Genomic DNA, 18,055 nt, shown 5'->3' with positions numbered 1-18,055 from the left:
CCTTTTCTACTTTATTTATTGTCTACAATATCAAAGTTTTACCTATCTCCCTTCCTTTTTGACCATCCAAATGATGCCAAGCTGTGAGAAAACCCACTCCTGATGACTAAAGTGAAACTTGTAGCCTGGTCTCCTACATTTGCTCAATCTGATGACACGTACCCAGTGCCATTGTGTGAACAAAATCAAGTTGCAGACATGCACAGTTACAGCTCTTATAATTTTCCTCAATTTAAGGACTTTTTGCAGAATCCAATTATGACCGAGAGAACAGACATCTTGAGAGAGAATTCCATAAAACGTGTTACCTCCGTTGCAACTAAATTTTTCTCCTTTAATAAGCATGGCCTCATCTCCCAATTCTTGGTAGGAGTGTTGTTAATAAATAACAGAAAACCTTGAGCGCATTACATTTACATTTACTTTTTTGCCAACTGTAATTTATTCTGAGTCTTTGTGTTGCACAGTTGCCAAATTCCAACCCAATTGGATTATGCCCTTGAGCAATGTTATGTTGGCAAGTACTTGTTTCTGTAATAATCTGTCTGATTTCTTATTGAACTGACAGATTTCAGAGGCCTCCTTGAGTTGTTTTCAAAGTACATCTTACTGAATGTAAGTAATACTGTATCATGAACTCAAAGTTATGGCCTATAGGTCAGGTTTTGTTAGGTACAGAAACACATATCAAAATATTTGAAGAAAATTGTGCATTTAACAAAAGTTTAATTCCTGTTGCTAGACTACTTACCTGCAGGAAAAATCCTCAACAGACTCATATTTCTTACAGCGAAAATCTACAGAACCTTTCAACGTTACATGATTGTACAATGACAGACTTTGAGAGAGCAAATAACCCTCTAAGCATCACTAAGAGAACAAGCATCAACAGCTTCTGGCGATTCGCTGAAGTGCTTGCTGGATTGTCCCTGCTGATGCGACTGTCGACCCCTTGAACTGCAAATTAAGAAAATACCAATGGTCAGTTACTTGTAATAGGCATCCGGGAACTCAAATGTGTCACATGATAAGGAAGGGGCTCATCCCTAATGCCATTTCTCTTAAAGCAAGAAATGATAGATTATATTCATCATGTAACTATAATTTCCTACCCTGGATTTAATAGTGACACAAAGAATCCCATCTGCTGTGGATGATTGAACTGAGTGAGTATCTAATTGGAGACGGCTTGTGGCATCCATGATCTCCAGCAGCACTCCTTCCCTCCAAGGAAATTTCATCTCAATTAGAACATCCTTCTTGTTCATATTCACTGTTATATTATCACTTGAACCGTGCTTTGATATAACATAACTGATTTCTGGCTCCGTTTCATCAATGTCACTGGCCTTTCTCTTGTAAACTAATGGCTTCTTCCCATTACTAATTTTGGTGTTGCAACAGTTGTCAGATGTTCTCTCAATAGTATCTTGGATTTTCCTCTTTATTTTGGCTTCTAAATCTGACGGCTCCTGGCAGGATTCCAACTCTTCAACTCTTTTCTCAAGATCTTTCAAATATTCTATTGCATCATCTAATATGGATACTTTGTCATCCTGTGCAAACAAAGTGGAAAAACATTTTACTTTGCAGATAAGGTCAATAACCAAATATCAGGAAATGGAGTTTACCTACCTTGCTAATCGAGGGGACCATCGATTTTAAAACGCAAAATCTTTCATTTAGTTTTTCCCTTCGCCTTCTCTCAGATAATGCATGATTCATACCAATTTCATCAGCCTCTGGTCTCCAAACTCCATTTCTATTGCTGTTATCTTCCGGGGACTCAAGCACACAATCAACATGCAACCGAGGAACTTCAAACAAAATCTGCTTCAATAATTTTTGCGGGCTTCCACCTCTTTGTTTCCGGCATTTTACAAATCCTCCTCTCTTCCAACTGACGAAGCTAGATTCCTGATGAAAATTTCGAAAGTTCGGCCCCAAAATCAATTGGCGTGAGCCCTTTAAAAGGGCAGAAAGAACACTCTGATACTGCAAATCATTGCCTTGGGGATCTAAAGATGTCAGTTTTTTGCTATTGTGCTCTTTAAGATCATGCAGGCAATGGTCACTTGCCTTTTCAGCCTTAGGACCCAAGAGAACCTTTTCAGGATATACCAAAGTTTGAGATATACAGTCACTGGAATCCATAGAATGATGTACAAAATTACTGAACTCATCATCCATAAATTGCCAGCTTTGCACTTGAGAAGCTCCCCCATTCATCCCTTCAACCATGAATGAATCGTCAGCTGGTTGATTGAGCCCCAAACCATTTGAACTGTTATTAGGTGAAGTCACATTCATTTCTTCACATCCTACAACAGGAATTAATTTGGTGTCCATAACATCATGATCAAGCACAGTGCAGGCAAGATCATTGTCATTTCTTGTGCTTCCTGCACTAGGATTGGTTTTCTTGGAAGCTATGGGATATGGAACCTCCAAGAAAGATGTTTTAACATGCTGAATGAGATCAGGGTCCTCCATAACCTTCAAAAAGAATGTGAAAAGTACATAGTGGATCAGAATTGGAAGAAATATGAACTTCTAATTGAAAATACTGAAGCAGCGTTCTAAAAACCTACCAAATCAGTCACACCCAGCTCAATCACACCTCCCAAAAATGGAAAGCATACCACAGTCTGGAAGGCAAAACAAGAGAAACATATTTAGTTTTGAGAGAGAGATTTTTGTACATTGCTTATGCCCATAATTACAAAATAAAATTGTATTTTCTAAAGGAAAACTTGTATGGACAGTTCAAAGTCTGTTGTGTCTGAAACTGTGACAACATGTACCAGCAAGAATTGTTCTTTGCTTTGGTTGGAACTGTTTCTCTTGACCCTAATGACGCAGGGTTAAGCCAGTTCATGACAAAACATTGTTTTTATTGATTGTGTTAAAACCTCAGCATATAATTTCGTACATTGCTGAGACTCAGGAACTTTTACTTTTAAATATAGGTGGATGAATAAGTATTCGTACCTGAATGGAGGCGCTCTGAGGGTGTCAGTTGTTACAAATCCAGGCATCAAAAGAAAACCAAACAGAGAACAGATGTTTTAGTATCTTCTTAGCAAACTACCCAATTAACATGAACACGAATTCAGTCAATGATACTTCTTATGTAAACCAAGAAACAGCAAGCTACCTTTGCCAGGAGAGAGCGAGTAAACACTTTACTATCAGCATAGTGAGCATTGCATAGCCAGATAGGTTGACCATTTGCTAATGTTCGTCCTGGCAACCTGAAAAAAGTTTGGGGGGAATTCATGTAAGTTATATGAAGATAAGAACACAGAATGAACTTTGGGGTTATCATGTTGTGTCTTTTACATTCGAAGAAAAGTACAGTGCATCACATCTAACAAAAGAGAAATCTCCTCCTTTCAAGCTTTAACTTCTAAAGTAGAATTCATGTAAGTTATATCGCAAATTGTTAATCAATGCATATAATATCAGAAAGGCCTTGAGCTGTTATTGAGTAAGAAGAATTGTGAGAAAAGAATTACCCTTGTCCAACGTTGAAGACGAATGACATGCAAACTAGGTAATACCACTCCGTATCAGCTAGATCTTCGGGTGATAATGATGCCGAAGGCCTTCTAGCTTGTGGACTTGCTTCGCCAGCTGAGAGGGACTCGTAAAGTTCTCTCAATTGTTCACTCCTTTGTAATCCCATTTGGTCAGCATTAAGTTCTATGGCTTGAACTGTCTTTCTTGTCTTGATATCTCCATTGTAGTATCCATCACCCCACTCCAACACCCTGTAAAGTAAACGATACAATCAATAATGTAGACAATGACAATGCCATAAGATCTTAGGAGATTTATATTTCAAACAATGAAAAATGACTATTTTTCCCTCATCCAATACTAATAGAATGTCATAGAAAGCGTGAAACACTTCAATTTTTGTCATCTTAATGTGAAGATTAGTCCAATTACTGAATCATCATCACTCTCATTGGCAGAATTTCCAAATGTTGCTGATAATGCAGGAGCTCATAAGAGTTTTTTGAACCCAAGAGAGGAAGGTTGGGGGACAAACAACCATGCTAAGGTGAAATTTTCCCTTTGAACCCAACACGTGCAGAATCCAGACAGCCACCCAATATAGAAATTCCGGGAATCTTAAGCGCTCCAAGTTACAGAATATTAGAAATTGAAAGAACACAACAACAACAAAAGGTTTTTCTGGGAAATTTCGAATAAAAGTTGACTCTGTTTTCTTCTTTTTTTTTAATGAGAAAATACATAGTTAAAATTCAACTAACCCAAGTTGAGCAAAGATGAAAATATCAGTACCCTGGTTGTCTTGCTGAAATCGACCAGAAGATTGCATAGCTCCATTCGATGCTTCTCACAGCAAGAGCAAGCTGTTTTCTCAGGTTCTCTGGCACCCTGTCCTGGTTCTGAAGCCTAGCAGCCATATTCATGCCAAAAAGCAAGCACCACTCAATCAACCCAGATGTAGATAAAGTCTTGATTTTTCACTTCCCAGCACCAGAACCAAACCTTGGTTTCTGTTCTTTTATTAAAATATTCCCTCAGAAAAGCTAGAAGTGCTGGTGTTTTAGCTCAAATTCATGGAGGTGCTGCTTAACACTGAAAACCCAGATGGGTTTGACTCACAACTGCTCCTGGTTTCTGAACAACAAGGAACTGGGACTCAAAACCAGCAGCATGGTCTTGCTGAAAGAGAGAAGCTCAAGCTGGGAAATTTCAGAGAAAATTTGGCTCTAAAATGCAAAGTATTATTATCAAAATACAAAGCCTGGTTAATCGAGAGAGTAAGGGCCTTCACTGGACCAATAGTAAAGGACTTTCCAGTTTTGTACAGAATCACAACACTCACTTTCATGAAAGAAAGAATAACATAAAAAAGAAAAAAAGAAAAAAAAAAGAAGAAGAAATGAAATAATATGTTATGCTATTTGCAAACTAACAATAAGTTGCTTCAGTTTTTGCTCTAAAAAGAGCTACAAGCTCCCTGTTATAGAAAACCAAGAAGAACAGAGCTCTTTTAATGGTGGCAGCAAGAGGTGGGGGCAACACCAGCACTTTGGAGCTTTGGACACAAACATAAAATACAAATTAAAAGCACCATCACCAATTAATGATCTGGGTTTTTCTGATCAACCCCCCAAAAACTGAAACACTTTGGGCCTACAAACAAGAACCAAAACCAACTTTCCCACACTGGGTTCTCAAATTTTCACCACACAAGAAAAACCAACTCAAAATCTCCAAACTTGTGAAAATGGGAAACAGCTATGAGCAGTAAAGTTACTTTAAACATAAAAGAGGCCTTAATGTAGTGGTGTGTGGATTTCACTTCCACATATTTCTGGAAAAAGCCTCCCAATTTCACTGCAGTAGTTCCATTTATTTGTGAGGAACCAAAAAAAGCTTTATACGAATTAATGGTAGAGTGGCGAAAGAAAGATTCTCTTGGACAAAATAAAATTTTTACCCAAATGTTATGGAAATGCAGAGAGAAAAGAGACGTGATACACCAACACTTGTCACCCAAACAAGTTAAAACAGTCGCTGCTAGCAGTTGTAGTGTGCGCTTAATGGAAGACTACCAAGCAAGTTCGCTAGAGCATATGTGCTCTTCATTCTGAACTTGAGTTCGAATCTCTATTCCGTAATTTAGATTGCATTAAAATAAAATATCGTTTATAAAATAATAAAAAAACCAAGACTAGTTATTGTCTTCCAAACTCTTCGGTTTTAATTGTTAATCTTCATCTATTTTAAGATAGATAAAATATTGTTCACGCTACATCCACACCACTTCAAATGGACCAATGCTAGAGTCTAAAATACAAAAATTTTGATAAAATATCACTATCCAGATAAATTACATAAATTAAATTTATTTATAATATTAATACTTCTTAAATAGAGAAATATGGAAGACATTATGGATTAGAAAATAATTTACTTGTGTCTTATTTTGTAAAGTCTTAAAAAAAATACATATTGTAAGGATGGTGGAGAGATCCAAATTATTGTTCTTGTGAATATTAAATAACACTGTTAGGCTTATAGAGGGGGTGTGTATGAAGCAAATGTTGGTGTATTGATAATTTAATAAATAAATACATTTAAAAATAAAAAACATAAATTAAGGTTGGGGTGGAGTTTGTTTCCACATTTGCATTTTGTTTTCAAACATGTGATGAACCGTGCTGAGCCGGCACAACACGACGGCTTCAAATATTTATCCCTATTTATTTCATAACAAGTCAACTTCTCGGCTTGGCTAAAATGAGAATAAATTAAATTAAATTAAGCTGCATTTTTTTTAAGAAGAAGAAAATGTTTTCTTTTTCCACCCTCTCTTTTCTAAATGGCCCTCCAGAATATAGAGTTTTTGAATAATAGCTTCTTCCTTTTTTTTTTTTCAATCGTAGACAAAATTTGACTTATTCATATCGACACATCCACGTTTAGAATATGAACGATTCAAATAATGACTAACAGTCAATAGAAAAACATTTTCAAATATGAACAATTTGGTATCTCAAATACCATTATTATATGGTATCAAAATTCTCAAATAGTCACGATTATCTCATTATTCAAAGACAAATAGTACGATATAAATAAAGTATCGATATCATGTCAATTTTATCTGATATATGTAATAGTGATATTCGAGATCATTTCCCTGGAAAATTTCGCCTAGCAAGAAGACAAAGCTAGTTGTACAATAAATTACTAGTGATGTAATTGTGACACCAAATCTAAGTTCTTGATTTGATTCCTTGGTATATATTACATTTAGTTGTACAAATTTGTAACATAAACGTACGTTGCCCTCGTTACCTCTACATGCTTTGCCTTTGTTCTGTCAATGAGTTTTCATGTACTCCTTGGTTGTGGCTTCGCTTCACAACTTGCATGCATTATTGAAACTGGCGAAGAATCCCAACACCCTCTTTAATCATCTGCTCTCTGTGTTCTACTGTTGAAATGGTACACCTTTTTTTATCCCAAAATGAAAGTACTTTGGTTTATATATCCATTTGCTTGCCTTTCCAAACGCACGTCAATCTTTTTTTGAATGTTTTTTTCTTAAATGACACATGTTGTTGTGCGTTGAGATGCACTGAGTTTCTTGAATTGTCGGTGGATGGTATGTTCTGATATAGCAATATTACAATCTGAACGTCCAACCGTAAACCCGACCTAAAAACCACTTAATAATGCACGGAAAGATTCAAAATCATTTAAATTGTTAGATCAAATTCTGGGCGTGGGGTTTCACAAGTTCTCACAACAACATCATGCTTCACATCATGGAGATGGAACATCATTAGATTCATTAAGATCCTAAATGCTGCAGATCTAGTTTCCTTTCCCTAATGATTATAAAAAAACATCATCAAGCTCGCTTTACAAAAAGAAGAAGAAAAAAAAACCCCACGACACGAAACACCGGATATATCCTCTTGTCTAATCATGTCAGAACTCAAAACAGAAAATAAATTTAAAATGTAATAAAATACAAAAAAAAAATAATTAATGTGCAAGCCCAGATGCCTAGCTTTCAGCTTTGTTTCTTTCTTATCTTAATTTTCACGTGCATATTTTCGACATTAATGTGCAGACTGCAGAGTTAGGTGATGCACTGAAGATGCATTAATATGATTTTACCTTTGCGACAGCTTTGCAGGAATTAGGTAAATATGCTATTCATCCACCCGAACCTGATAGATTTTATCCAGCTTTTGGTTTGTTTTTTTTATTTTACCCTACCATTATTGATTTTTTTGTTTGTTTTCTTCATAGTTTTTCGATTCAAAGTAGGAGTAGATATCAACAAATAGAGCACTACAAAAAGGTTTCGAACCTCTGCTATTGAAGTATCAGGTAGCTTGTTAGTTAGAGGTGGCAGTTTACCAATCGCACCGTACATCGTGTGATGCAGTAAGTTTCATTTTTGTTGAAAAAAAATCGAACCAATCACCTAACCTAATTCCAAAAACGGATACTATTATGTGTTTTAATTTATTGCAAATGGAATATAGTATGGTTAATTTCCGAAAACAGCATGGCTTGTTTTGGTTAACCACAAATTTCCATTTATTTTAATTTATTCACAACAACAGGTTGTTTGTTTATTTCACTTTGGAATGCTCCCAAAATCCAAATGTCCTTCTGACCGTAAACTGGTAATTAGGTGTCAAGATGCATAATTAAATCATAAAAAGTATAATTATATAACAAATAATGAAAAAAGTACTGAGATCTACATGTGATGTGAGGACCAACTTTCATCTCATAGTTTATCGCACTGCCAAACATGTTATAGTCAATGGTCATTCTCCCAAAGTAATATTGTCATAGATTTTGCCCCCAAAAAAGTATTTAATCCAATTTATGCAAACCACTTTTTTGACCTTTTGCAAGAACAACAGGGCTTACCGCAAATGGTCCATAATATATAATCATTAATCTGCTAAGCATGTGGATTAGTTTATTCTGTCTGGCCCCTCAAGAGGTTTGGTTTAGATGAAGTCATTTTTGTTGGTAGCCCCACGTCATTCTTTTGCCCAATTTCATCACTGCATAAATTTATTTTATATGAATCAACCCAATAATATTAAAGATTAGGCGTGATTTTAGGATTTAACGAGGTCACCGTTTTGCATGCCGAATCTTTTGTATTGGTTGATGAATTAATGAAATGATTTCTTCCCTTAAAATAAAAATAATTAGGTGTGACTTTGAGAGACGACTTCAGGTTAGATAGTTGAAACTCCAACTCTATTGAGGTATTTAAATATATTGACATTTTAGTCTTTTTAATTATATTCAAAGGTTAAACTTCTCACTTCTAAAAATATATAAATATGAAAATTTGAAAAATTCAAATTTAAGACCTCAAAAGTAAAGGTACCGATGCTCTCAACCACCGAAACTAGAACAAACTTTTGTTTCAATTGAGCTTAAAGTTCTTGAAATTACTTTATTCAATCAAATCAACTGCTCTTTTTTATATTTTTTTTTATGTATAGTATTTTCACTATTTTGGTCATATATTATACATCCACCTTCCTTTATATAATAATTTTCTTGAATTTTATAAATATATATGTAACGCAGCCTGCTTGACGCTTGTAGTCACACTTTAAAAAGTAATTAAAAATATAATATATACAATGAACAAAAATTAATCAAGTGCGAGTACTACTAATCCATCATATTCATATAAATTAGAAACGATATACATGTTTAGTGGACTAATTGGATGTTGATTAACAAGTCGGTGAAAGAGTTGCTTTCAGATTAAAGGACTAGCAAACAAACCCTTAATTAAGTAAGCACCTAGCTAGTGGGAATACACATGTAAAGCTAACTTAACACACCTTGTATATATATGCATCAAAGTCTCATCTCCACCAACATAAAAAATTCTACTTGCACACATGAAAATTTCATAAAGCATACCACCATTGATTGAACGTGTCATATAGAGTGTCGCTATTTGTATCACATTTTATTAACAGTTTATTATTTCACATTATATATATATATATATATATAGTTTTTTTTATTAAGGAACACCCTTTAGGGTCCCATATAATTTTTTTTTCAACAATCCAAATCATCTATTTTTTTAAGTCTACATTCATATATCATCCTTGCAAAGAATTACACAAATAAGAAACCGTTTCAATATCCAATTGTGTTCTACAAAATCAATGAACACAATGCTTCAACAACTCAATTTAGCGGTCAAATGATATCGGATTTAAGTGATTTTTGGTAGAGATGATCTTTGAATGATTATCTAAAAAATAGATGGTTTAGATTAGTGAAATACAATGTGGAGTGGCCCTACAAAGGTGTCCCTTAAATAAGCTTATTTGAGAAATCCCTCGTTGGAAGCTATATATATATATATATATAGTTCATTTTTATGACAGAAAAATTAATGCAAGAAGAAAAGAAAGATAAGAAAATGGACCCAAAATTTGCTGAGCCATCGTACCGTTGCGTTTGAGGCCACACACATTAATATAGGGGTGGGCACGGTATGAGATGACACGGGATGGAGGTCATCCCGGTGTCAATCCCGAATAGAGGAATCGGTATGGGATGACACGGGATGAGGGTTTTTGAAAACACGTTCAAATCATACCGGACCCAAATGGGATCGGTATGATTCGGTATCAATGTTGATACCGTAAAAAATCTGTAAATTTTCAAGTTCAATCAAATCTGAAAATCAAATGGCTGTTAATACTAGCCTGGAGAAAATCAAATGTTGTTAAGACCATATGCTCAACCTTTCTCTTTTTTTTTACAACTTAGCCTGGAGAAAAATTTGACATTCATCTCGAACATACACAGCTACTAATACTAGAGTACAACAAATTACACACATCTAATCACTTCTCAACTGCATGAATTTTCAATACAGCTTCCATACAACTTCTTTAAGAACAGAACTTACAGAAGTATCAGATATATATATATACATAAACTGACAGTAGCCTAGCCCATATGCATGTCAATAATTCATGTCTTCCCAAAATCAAAACCAATCCATCCTAAATAATAAGAGAATTTATACCATATGGAATTAATAGATTCATGTCTTCCCACGCATGCTTACAGAACCAATTCATGTCTTCCCAAAATCAAAACAATTTCTCAAATTTGAAAACAAATAATTTCAAACCAAAACAAGTTTCCATGAATACCCGAGAATCTGAGATCGGACTGAAATTGGTAGCAGAGGCAGAGGGTAACGGGCTTGAAGAAGAAGATCCCACAGAAATTCGGAGAGACTTTGGGTTGGGGCTTTCCTTTTCCACTGGTTTTTTGGTTTTGGAGAAGAACAAAGAGAGAGAGAGAGAGAGAGAGAGAGAGAGAGAGAGAGAGAGAGGAGGAGAAGAAGATGAGGTGAGATCGATTGATGTTGGAGGAGTTGGAAACAGATTCAATTTGGTTGAGAAAGGAGAAGAGAAGAGAAGAATCAGACAGAGGAAAGGAAAGGAGGAAAAAACGCAGAGAAAGAAAGAAAAGAGGCAGTCGACAACACAAAATCTCTGTGGACTCAGATAGGGTTAGAACTTAAATTAAATTAGGAATTAATAAAACTAATTTACTGTTCGGTACGGTATGACACCAACCGGGATCACAAATGTGAAACCGATGTCATGCCAAACAGTAACGGGATGACACGGTATCATCCCGTTTACACGTCAACACCAAACGGGATGGCACGAAATTGGCACGGTTTGGCACGATTTCGGGATGGTTTCGGTATTCCGGTTTTGATGCCCACCCCTACATTAATAGGATAATTGAAATGATTTCCAGGCTTCCAGCCCCCCAAGTGCCTATTTTTCTAAATTCTGCTGTGCTCCCCTCTCCCTCTCCCTCTCCTCCTCCTCCTCCTCCTCCGAGGGTTGTGGGCAGCTGCATGATCAGATTCAGCCACATGTTTGCGAAACTCAATGAAATGTCTTTTCAATGTTTTAGGTATGTATATTTTCATTGCTATTGTTATTGTAATTTTTGTTTTCATTTGACAAAGTGAAAAACTACTGTAACATAGGGCAAGATTGGTCGAGTTTCGGGTGCAGGGAGTAGACGCACTATCTAAATCAATTAGTCTAATCCCACGTCTACCCGTGATTGAGACGGTACCTTTTATTCTTGATCTCGACATTAAAAATCCATCATTACCTTGAATATATGTAAAGAAATATTAGTGTGAGAATAAAACCCAGTTTTCCCCCTACCCTGGTTGAATGAAAACCTGTTTTCCGTCACCCTGGTTGAATAAAAACCTGTTCACACGAACAAAACAAATACTAATTAAGCGTACAAAACAAAAACAAGTTGACGAGGAAACAAACATTTATGTTTTGTAGCAAATATTTGTTTCCTTTAGTCAAGAAAAAATATATATTATGATTGCAAAAATTAGAGAGGCTCAGCGGCTCAGCGGCTGACCAGCAAAATGCAGCCGATTTTTAGGCCAGGCATTGTTCACACTACTCGCCACGTGTATATTCCAAAACAAAATAATATAAAATAAAAAAGAACCCAAAAATAGGAAAGAAAAGGAAAAAGAAAAAACTTGTGGGCCATAGTCTGAACCGATGATCCACAGAAAAATGAAGATCTTTGGGGTTGGGTTGGGAGGGTAGTTGTGTACCTAACAGTCAAGCCATCACCCGACGGCGCCTGCCACGTCATTTTCAGTTCGTGGGCTTTGGTGGAACCTATGAGACACGTAATGCGCACGTGGACCAATGGCAGCCGTCGGATCCTTTGATCTCCCGTCCTTTTATTGGCTTGTTAGGGATACCATTTAAGCAGATGCATGTTTGTTTGTAATTTTTCCCCTCTAGTTTCTTTTTCATCTTCCGTATTTTGTTTTGTTTTGTATTTTGATTTTTGGAGGTGAAGTTCGATTCTCCAATAAGTATTCTATGTAAGGATTGGTTATATATTTCTAATTTTGATAATTGGATTGTATTCGTTAAATATGTTGGTAGTCTCTTAAATGCAATCCAACGGCTGAAATTAAAAGTAAATAACCAATCATTAACTTAAATACTTATTGGAGAATGTCCCGTTTGTTAATTACTCAAGTAAACATATTCTATTTGTTATTTGTAGATTCTTTTAAAAAAAATTCTCAAATTATTATTATTTTTAATTTGAAAGCTACTTGTATTTTTAGTTTCTATTGCAATTTGGTGTAAGTCAAAGGTGAGAATTGAAAATAAAGATGTAAAACAAAACTAGTCGGAAGTAATCAACTAAAAGTATTAGGGTAAGTAATCTACAATGACCATATCGTTTTACTTAAATTAAAAAAAGAAAAAGAAAAGAATTATTATCAAAGTATTCTAGAAACACTCAACGTGACTCGTGCCATATCACCAATTCTAAGTTTTTGTCGACTTTCATATGATGTCACTGTACTAAATTTGGTTCTTCCACACATGATTTTGTTGCATGTTTTAACCTTTATAGTGAGATTCACACGTAAGTGATGTTTGATAAGAAAATAAAGTTGATCGGATACGTACGGTCTATAATACAACGGGAGGGGGTTTCTCATACACACACTACCAAGAGGTTATAGAATTTTGAACTTGAGATTTTTGGGCGGTCTTGAGATAAGAAGCTGATGGACCATTTTGAAATTCATAAAGCGAATTGGGACCCAAAAAAATGACAGTCGTTCACGCCCATATAATTGAAATATCATATGCTTGTTTTATATATACAAATGCATGGTTGTGTTGTGATGGATTGTTTTGTTGTGGATGGAGTTGTCGAATCCCTTTGACTCTTTCTCGATGGAGCAAGAAATACATTTAATGTAACCTTTTGGAAGGGTTCTAATTATTAGTTGTCACTTTGGCTATTGCCTGTTGCATCGGCAACCGTTCCAAACTTTCCATACACTCGTCAGTCTATTTACTCTGCATGCATATTGTCATGCAATTAATACGCGGGACAATCTAAACATTTGCATTATATTCCAAGCAATTGTGCAGGGATATATATATATATATAGAAATTCTCTTATGCGGACATCCGGACGTTATTATCGTGCGGACGTAGTGTATTTTGTACTACCCCTCTCTGTTTTCCTGCCTGTTTACAATAGGATCCGCACGATAATAACGTGCGGACATCCGGATAAGAGAATAACTGTATATATATATATATTTGCATGTACCTTTTGGCTCCGTTTGATTCACAGAACGGATTTGATAGGAAATCATTTCCCATATCATTTCTCAAGGAATGGGAAATGGTTATTCCTTTCCCATATTTTATAATGCCGGGAAAGTAACCCGAAAATATCACTTTATTTCCTTTCCCATATTTGTTTTGAGTAGGAATGAAAAACAAATTTTGTTTAGTTTCCCAATTGTACCCCTATTAAAGAAATATGAATAAAAAAAGAATACCAATAGTTGTTGGATAAAAACTGTAATTATGAATTGTTAGTAAGGACAAATTAGTTAGAAAAAAAGTGTATTTAATGCTAGCCTTACTTTCCCATGGGAAGGGAAAGTAAAACCCAAGAAGGAAGGAAAGCTTGACTTTCCCTCCTACTTTCCCATGTGTCAGGCAACGATTTCCCATGCCTGACTTACTAAATATGGGAAAGCAATTGATTTCCCATCCCCAAGATTCCTTTCCCATGAACCAAACGGGGCCTTAGTTAAAAGCTCTACTTATCTGTGCATACTTCTTCTCTAACTTAGCAAAGCTAGCAACTAGTTTTCCATGGACATTACAACTTCATCTTCAGCTTCTTCACTCCATGGCACGTGATGCTCATCTTAGAATCAAACAAGAACCATGAAATATAGATTCAAAGATGAAAAGAATCAATTCCTTCAAGAAACTATATTCTTGAAGAAATTAATCAAGAATATGACCTAGATCAAAATGAATGAAGTGTTTAAAATATACTAAATGCAGATTTTTTGAAGAACAAAGTAGATTTCAAAAACAATTTGAAAATCTCAATTTAGAAACTCTGACCTCACACATCTTGAAATTGCATAGCAAGAATAAACTCTAAAAAATTCTCAATGCATAGATTTTTTTAAATTTTTTTAAATGAAGCATATTTCAAAAAAATTGAAATCTCATTTCATAAGGCATGAGCACTCTCACGGAGAAAAAATGGCAGAACATTCCCAAAATATACTCTCAACAATCCAAAGTGAAAGTCTTGGCTGCTCACCCTTTTGATAAATTAGGGCATCCCAAAACAAAAACACCTGGCATCTAATGATAAGAGCAAGACTAAGACATTCGACCAAAAAAGGAGCTAGAATAAGATAAGTGGTTAGGTAAAAACCTACGACTGGCAGCAGAGTTCACGTGAGAAAACTAATGATGTGGCAGGGCGGAGCCACACACAGGCCAGAGGTCGCTGTGGCCCCCTAATTTTCATGAATTCCATTGAAGTTTTTATATAAAACTTAGAAATCGGTATATAATTTCATATATTTTTCAGCGATTGGCCCCCTTAATATTTAGACTCTAGCTTCGCCACTTGTGGCAGTAACACATGAGATACAAATGATGACTAGTCATGCAAAACGTAAACGTGACTAGTTATATATAAGAGAACACTAGAATGCATGCAATGCAATCAAAGATGAACTACCTTCAATGAGCTTTGAGTGCATCTAGCCATTATGAAGTTGATCTCTGCCACAATAGAATATCTTAGCACTATCCTCTAGATACTAGCTTCTTGACCTAGAGTTTGTTCTTTCTTTGTAACCAAAGGACGCAGTTCTCGAACATAAATTAAATATCATATCCACACAGAAAATATGTGGACTCGAAATGAAAGCTGTAGGCTACAAATTACAATGATGGATATCTCTCCGCAAACTTTGCAGATTGCCTTATTTTTCTTCTTTGGTAAAGAGCATTCTGCAGCTTGTCTTCTTTTCCTTGAACGGCCTCAATCACTTTACAGGCACCTTTTCTTCCAAGCTCTTTCTTATGTCGACAGAATAATATATTTTGGACACAAGTATCCGTTTGATAGCATGTCGAAGATGATGCTGTTAGCAACTACCTAAAATAAGTGGTGTGGTGAGTTCCTTTCCCACTAAAGAGAGTGGTATTAAAGCTTCACCCGCTTTATATCCCGAGTGCAATAAAATTATATTAACAAAGAGAATGTAGTTTAAGTGGCTAAGAGCATTCACTTCCATATTTAATGTAACATTTTGACAATTGGAAACATGAGCATTGAAATAATTTGTTTGATATATATAATATGTGACCAACCTACCATTATGTACTTCATCAACTGCTTAAAACATGAACTTATTATGTCTTGTTTGATTGATAATTTAATTGAATTAATAATTCAAATTCACAGTCTGATAAAATAATATTTTTGTAGATATATTACGAATGCGACATATGTGTGAATCATATGACACTCTTTAGAATCCACTACGTTTCCTTTACCTTTACACACACAAAAACGTGAAATGGACCTCTATCACTCTTTTGTACATATGTTTCTGCAATTCCAAAACTGTTGTTATCATGTAATGGACGTTACTAGCATGTACTCCCATCATGAACTGTAAACGTGGGATTTTTTTATTAGAGAATAGTTGATTTCAGGGGATATTATATTGAGTTGTATAATACTAGAAAAAAAGTAGCTTTAACTAAAGCATATTGTAAAGTAATTATCGCTGGCGGATCTATGGTAGAGCTAGCTAGTGACTGCCATTAATATAAAGTTCATTTGATTTTCTACTTGATGAATTAAAGAGCAAGGGCGGAACCAGGAATTTTTTAACGGGTGGGCTAGCTAAAGTTATTAGCTTAAAATCTAATGCTCTTTTTATTTTATTTTTATACTTACAATTTCTATATTTTTCTAGAAATGAAAGTATACATTAAATCATATAAACTACGCACATAGGGTGACACCACAATAGAAAAGTGGATCAAACTCTCCCTCTCTCCCCCAAGTGCACTCGAGTTCAATTCGCTAGTTCATAACTCCTTTGACTAAAGTTATTAGCCATCAAATCCAATTTTTATACATATTATTTGACATCTCCATTGGAGGTGCCCTTAACTGAGCAAACAAATTAAATATAAGATGATTGTAGGCCTATAGGTTGAGTGGACAAGGGGTTATTAGGTTACATTTGGGTGGACTGCTAATCTTTTATAGAGTGAAATCACATAAAAATACATATAATATTTTTAAATATTTTTTAAAGGCTACCTGGGCTAGAGCCCATGGTAGCCTTGTTGCTAGTTCCGCCCATGTTAAAGAGGTCGAGGCACGGCATGAGCCAAGGCCAAACTAGGTAAAGTGGCAGGCGTGTTTCATTTTCATTTTGACCCCCGGAAGAAAAATTCCTGAATAAAATTGAACCTGAATCTTGACCTTTTAGATAGGAGAATAGTATCCTGAGTATCCCTAGCTAATTGCAAGGTCTAATTCTTCTGGAACGTTTGATCGATGTGTGTAAACAAATACAAAGGACAAAATGCGAAACAAATACAAAGGACAAAAACAAGATACCAAACATGCAATGCCACGTACAGGTAATAGTTTAAATCATGATATGGACCACATTCCTGAAATTCATGTATTTTCTCAATTGCCTTGTGAATTATTATGGCTCTTTTTTTTGGCTATATATATTAATATTATTATTCTGCAACTGCATTATAAGTTGTTTTGCTAAGTACCAATGTGCGTGTTCGATTCTTTTGGTAGCTTTCTTCTAGTGGTTTTTGTTTTTACTTGTAGAAGGTGCTAGCTCTATATATATGCATATGGTAGCTAAACAGCTCGAGTTCTGCAGTGCTAAAAAACAAGCATCATTGTGCAGAAGGTTCCCTTTATTTTCATTGCTAAATAAAGGGTGATTAGCAGACAATGTATGGATTATACGCCGTGATTTTTCATCTATCGGTGTAATCAATATAATCAATAGTGTTGAGAAGTTATTAATTAATTATTTGTTTAATAAGTATATATTTCGTTTCTTAATGTTGTAAGAAGTAGTAAGTTCGAATCCCTTATGTTTTTGGCCGACAAAAAAGAATTGAAAAACTAGTATATTGATTAGTAGGGTTTTGAATTTTATGTTTAGAAACTATAGGAAGTTTGAATAATGTGGGACCATTTAGGGCTTCCAATGTCTGGAGGATCTTTGAAGTTTTTCAACTAAGATCTGGTTTGCACTGTGGTTGATGTAATGTTATGATATTATACTTTTATGCGAGTCGAGACAACGCTTTAATTAGCCACTGGCACCTTTCACCAACCCAATTTTTTTTTAAATCTGAAACTTACCAATATCATCCCATTTAATTATTTTCTTATGTATTTATTTTTGCCTATTATTCACAGTGATGAACAGAAAATCCTTGTCATTCGTGAATAAACTATAATGTGTAAGCAAAGATATAGGATATGGGATTTACCAAAAAGATTAAAATATGTAATGTGTAAGCAAATATATATTGT

At 35.1% G+C, this 18,055-nt stretch overlaps 1 protein-coding gene across 1 annotated transcript; it reads right to left on the bottom strand.

The window, feature by feature from the left end:
- Window positions 1-693: 693 nt before the first annotated feature.
- GL3 (basic helix-loop-helix (bHLH) DNA-binding superfamily protein) lies at window positions 694-5,481 on the bottom strand. The gene is made up of 8 exons (XM_021965180.2): window positions 4,315-5,481; window positions 3,519-3,773; window positions 3,158-3,254; window positions 2,992-3,006; window positions 2,592-2,648; window positions 1,636-2,496; window positions 1,113-1,556; window positions 694-957 (listed from the first exon to the last, which is right to left on the bottom strand). Exons 1-8 carry the CDS (start codon window positions 4,443-4,445, stop codon window positions 886-888), a joined length of 1,932 nt encoding a protein of 643 aa, XP_021820872.1. The 5' UTR covers window positions 4,446-5,481; the 3' UTR covers window positions 694-885.
- Between the last annotated feature and the right edge of the window lie 12,574 nt (window positions 5,482-18,055).

This window comes from Prunus avium, chromosome 5 (assembly GCF_965620075.1).
Source record: "Prunus avium chromosome 5, drPruAviu1.hap1.1, whole genome shotgun sequence".
In the NCBI taxonomy this organism is placed as follows: domain Eukaryota; kingdom Viridiplantae; phylum Streptophyta; class Magnoliopsida; order Rosales; family Rosaceae; genus Prunus; species Prunus avium.
Note: the sequence above shows the minus strand (reverse complement) of the source record. Positions and strands in the feature narration are given on the sequence as shown.

Bases quoted from the DNA above. Each gene is read 5' to 3' on its own strand.
- GL3 (XM_021965180.2), bottom strand. From the start codon at position 4,445: ATGAATATGGCTGCTAGGCTTCAGAACCAGGACAGGGTGCCAGAGAAC. The intron at 3,774-4,314 runs GTACTGATATTT...TTTACTTTACAG, and splicing joins ATTTCAGCAAGACAACCAGG to GGTGTTGGAGTGGGGTGATG. The intron at 3,255-3,518 runs GTAATTCTTTTC...AACTTTTTTCAG, and splicing joins GTCTTCAACGTTGGACAAGG to GTTGCCAGGACGAACATTAG.